General features: G+C 59.1%; 1 protein-coding gene across 1 annotated transcript; it reads right to left on the bottom strand.

Annotated features, from left to right (window-relative positions):
- Positions 1-483: 483 nt before the first annotated feature.
- Positions 484-3,996, bottom strand: EVX1 (even-skipped homeobox 1). Its single transcript, XM_074573470.1, has 3 exons — positions 3,558-3,996; positions 1,737-1,987; positions 484-1,014 (listed from the first exon to the last, which is right to left on the bottom strand). Exons 1-3 carry the CDS (start codon positions 3,994-3,996, stop codon positions 484-486), a joined length of 1,221 nt encoding a protein of 406 aa, XP_074429571.1.
- Between the last annotated feature and the right edge of the window lie 393 nt (positions 3,997-4,389).

Below are 4,389 nucleotides of genomic sequence, written 5' to 3'. Positions count from 1 at the left end.
ATTTTCTGAACACGCTGATAGATTACATCTTTGCTTTCTTCATGCGCACAAGCCATTTCCTTATCAAGATAACGTTTCTTTCAAGTATTTCAGATTTTCCTTCTCCGTCTCGTAGGTTTGTGCATAAGGTTTGTTGCTGCGACCCGCAGAAGCCCCAGCCCTTGGTAAGAAGTCTATCCATGGAAAAGAAAGTCCCAGCTTATTTCTATAGCTACCGAAGTGTATTTCATTCGGGTTGGTTTTCTTCCTCTTCCGTGTCTAAAATCCTTCTCAGAGATAAATCGCTAGTCATTTCTTCTTCTTCTCTTCTTTCCCCTTGGAATGTAAATCCTTTTAAGACTGCGCTATTTTTAGTCTTTTTTCTTTCCGTAGGTGTCCACTTCTGGGGAGAGAACACGATTAAATAAACATCGGCTGTAGGTACGTTAACTCGAAGAGAAGCCCGGGAAAGGGGCGAGTTTTTAATAACCCTGAGACGAAGGTTTATCTCGTTAAAGGTACTTCTTCTCGCTGGTCCATGGAAACTGAGGTGGCTTTGCTCAGCACAGAGGGCGTGAAAGTGAGGAAAGAGTCAGTCCTGGTTGTGGCCGAACAGGTAAAGTCTGATCCGGAGGGTCTCTGCGCCAGCCCGTTGGACTGGCCGCTGTGGCAAGCCAGGCAGGAGCAGGGGTTGCCCCCGGCGCTGCTGAGTCCATGAGTTGGGGCAGGGTAGAGAGAGGGGTGCCTGAAGGCGCACAGCAGTTCTGGTCTCGGGTAGGGGTGGGAGAGGACCCTAAAGGTGTCCAGCGGCCTCAGGGGGGTACTGAAGGGAGTGGCGGCAGAGGCCGATGTGGCTCCGATGCCCATGTGGGAGTAGTAGGGCAGGGGCAGGTGGGACGGGAACGGGTACGGCAAATTGCCGGTGGCCGCCGCGTGGCTCATCATGTAGGTATAAAACGCCGGATCGGCCGGGTGAGGCCAGGTCATGGCCAGGCGCTGCCGCTTGTCCTTCATCCTGCGGTTCTGGAACCAAACCTGCGGGGAGAGGGGAGGCGAGAGCCGTCACCCGCGCCGCCCCGCTCCGCCCGACCACCAGCACCGACCCCGCGGCGGCGCGGGCGGGAGGGGGACTGCCGGCGAGCGGAGACGGGCGCCAGCTTTCGCTCCCAGAGGGAGTTGTCATCACGTACGGAGGGATCAGTTAAGCCCCTATAAATCTACAGGGAGACCCAGTGGAGCAGCTCTTTTAGGGTGCTTGTTTTCCTTTCTTCTTGCTGGGTCTTGTCCTGCTGACCCACCCCACACCCCCCCCGGCTCCGGGCAAACCCAGCAGCTCTGCCTCCTTGCTGACGTTTTGCAGCCAGAACTACCTGGGATTATTATTATCGGGTTTATTTTCATGTGCAAATGCTTATGAAAAAGGCAAAGGAAAGCGAGATCAAAACAAGATCTGCTACTGCCTTCCTCTTCCCTCCCCCAAGAGCTGAGCCAGGTTTGGACTGGATTGACGGGAGGATTAAAAATAATCTGCTAGGGAGAGGGCGGATTAGCGGTGCTGGCTGGGATGGAGCCATGTCCCCTCTCCCGCATTGCTGCTTGCTGCAGGGTGCGGGCAGGGCCAGGAAAGGGGCGGGGGGTGGGGGGGGAAGAGAAGAGGGAGGGTTGTGCTGGCGAAGAGCTTTCCCGAGTTTTGCAAGGAAGTTTGGCCGTATAGCTTGATATCGTGCTAATTGGAAACATGTCCGAGCTGTGTGTACCTTGATGGTGGTTTCTGGCAGATTTAGAGCAGCCGCCAGTTCACATCTCCGGGGCCTGGACACGTAGTTCTCCCGGTAAAACTCCTTCTCCAGCCGGGCGATCTGCTCGCGGGTGAAGGCGGTTCGGTAGCGGCGCATCTGGTCGCTGGCGCTGCAGGCCAGCGAGCCCTGGGAGCCGCCGCTGCCTCCGCTGCCCTTGGGGTGATCCCCTCCGCCGCCAGGGCTGCCGGCCAGCCCCTCGGAGCACGGCCCTGCGTGGGGAGCCCGGAGCGGAGACACAGGCTCGGAGGCGGGCAGACACGGAGGGATGCTCCCCGTCCGCCTGCCCAGCGAGGTCCCTTCTCCCCCCATCCCTCCCCGTTCGCCTGTTCTCTGCCTGCCCGGGTGTACTGAGGATGCTGGGGAGACATCCAAGAGGGACCGTAGGGGAGGGCAGGGAGAAAGGAGATGCAGCACCGGTTAAGGATTTGACGGGTGCTTATTCACTCTGGCTGGAAGGCTACCTGTCCGCCCCCGCCGCCGCCCCCAGCACACACACACACCGTCCTGGGGGTGTCTGCTCGATGCCCCCCTCGCTCGCTTCCTGCACTGTGCAGCCGAAGGCGGCCGCCGTAGCATCCCCCGACTCTGAGAGGCTCGGAAAGGCAGGTGTGCCCACCGCCTGAGCCGCACGGCCCCGCGGCCCCTTCCCCCAGCTCAGCAAGGGCCCAGGAACGGAGCAGCCGGTAGACAGGGACCCTGCTCCCTCCGAGGGGGACGTCAGGCCTCGGGGACTCTCCGCTCAGCCTCCAAAGCCCAAGATGAGATGTTTCCAACGAGCCTCTAAGGGACGAGAGAGGGCAGACAGCGCTCCCCGCGCTTCCCGGCTTCTTCTTGAAGTGATGGGGAAATGGAGTAGGGGGAGCAGTGGGCTGTTGTTGTTGGCGGGGGGGGGGCTCTGACGGGGTGGGAAGGTGGGAATAAGGAGTGGGGGCAGGGGGAAAAGGGGCCTGGCCGCTGCGCTTGCTTTCAAATGCAACTCTCCCTCATTGTGCCCGAGACCAAAGGCAATTAATTCATTGGGACCATTTCCGAGCTGGCGCCACCGAGACATAGAAGTGACAAGGTAATTTGGACCTCTCATCTTTTTTTTTTTTCCCTTTTTTTTTTTTAACCCAACGTGCAAACAAGGACCTCGCTGCCGCACTTGGGGCAGGCAGGAGTCGGCGAGCGATTTTACGGTCTTTATGGGCGCTTCCGCACTCGCCCGGGCATATTTCACCCTGAAAAACCACAAACAGCTCTCGGCCAGAAAACCCGTTTGATCTTGCTCTCACACACCACCACCACCCCCGCCGCCCCCCAACACATACAAAAAACCCTGCCGGTGGGGAGGATCGGGAAGGATTTCCTGGAGCATACACTTTCCAGGCAATGGGGAATAATAAAATATATATATATATATATAATAAAAAAGATGGAGGGGGAGAGTGGGTGGTGGTTTTGGCCAAGGGGGCCTTAGGAGACAAGCTGCAGACCTGATGCATCCACGGCGGGAAGCCTGGCTCCCCTCCAGGGACGCGGGGGCTGCCCGGTGTCGTGTCCTCTGACTCCCAAACAAGCTTCCCGGTGGCCGGGAGCTGAGGAATCAGCCGGGAAGGGAGATCCCCACACACACACCCCGATTTCGCTGCCCTTCGCTCAGCTGACGAGGGGAAGCCCCCCTCCGGTAGCCCCCTCCCCACCACCCTCCCGCCTTTCCCCCCTCCCCCCCCCCCCCCAGTGCTGCCCCCCAGCCCCGGAGCGGGCGGGGGGCTGGAGGCATGGGAAGGAGTTGGGTACCTTTGCTGTGCTGGTACTCGGCGCTCCCCGTGGCGCAGTCCGGGGTGCAGCTCACCTCGATTTCCTCATAGAAATCCGACTCGGTGTCCGAGCTGCTCTGCTGCCCTTTGCTGGAGGGGGGGTCCGGGGCGGGGGGCTGCTGTCCGGCCGAAAGCAGTGCTGCCGCCGCCGAGCGGCTCTCCGGCACCGTCCCTGTCCCTGGCAGCACCTCCACCTCCTCTTCTTCTTCTCCTCCGCCACCTCCTCCTCCTCCTCCTCCTCTCTCCCGGGACGACAAGGGGCCAGGTCTGGGGCTGAGACAGTTCCGATGGATCATCTTCTCCTGCGGCTCCGGAGCGGGGCTTCCCACTGCTTCGGACAAATTAGGCACCCTCTTGCCAACTAGAGCGCCAAGTTGTGTCCCTTCCAGAAACATCACCATCTCCTTCCTGGTTTCCATTGTGGCTTTGCTTAAGGGAGGGGGGAAAAAAATCCAGATCTCTTCCCCCCCTCCTTCCCGCTCCCGCCCCAGCCTTGTACAAACCCAGCAACCCTCTCCTGCCAATGCAGAGGAGCAAGCGGTGAGATAGGGTGACCTTGTGATGCGAGCGCTACACTCTGCTGTGCTGCTCTGGGAGGGATCACCATTGCCCTCTTCTTTCTAAGCTGTCATCCTCAATGGTGCAGTCGTCATTACAGTACCACCGGTGACGCCACACATTGATTGCCAGTGGATAAATAGAAACGTCTGCCATGGGGAAGATGAAAGGAAGAGCCGGAGCTAATGGGCTAAATGCGTGTTGCACCAGGTGTAGGAGCCCGAGATGGAGAGGGAAGTGTGAAAAAGAGATGC

The sequence above is a fragment of the Larus michahellis genome, chromosome 2 (genome assembly GCF_964199755.1).
Source record: "Larus michahellis chromosome 2, bLarMic1.1, whole genome shotgun sequence".
Classification (NCBI taxonomy): domain Eukaryota; kingdom Metazoa; phylum Chordata; class Aves; order Charadriiformes; family Laridae; genus Larus; species Larus michahellis.
This window is presented reverse-complemented; position numbering and strand designations above follow the sequence as displayed.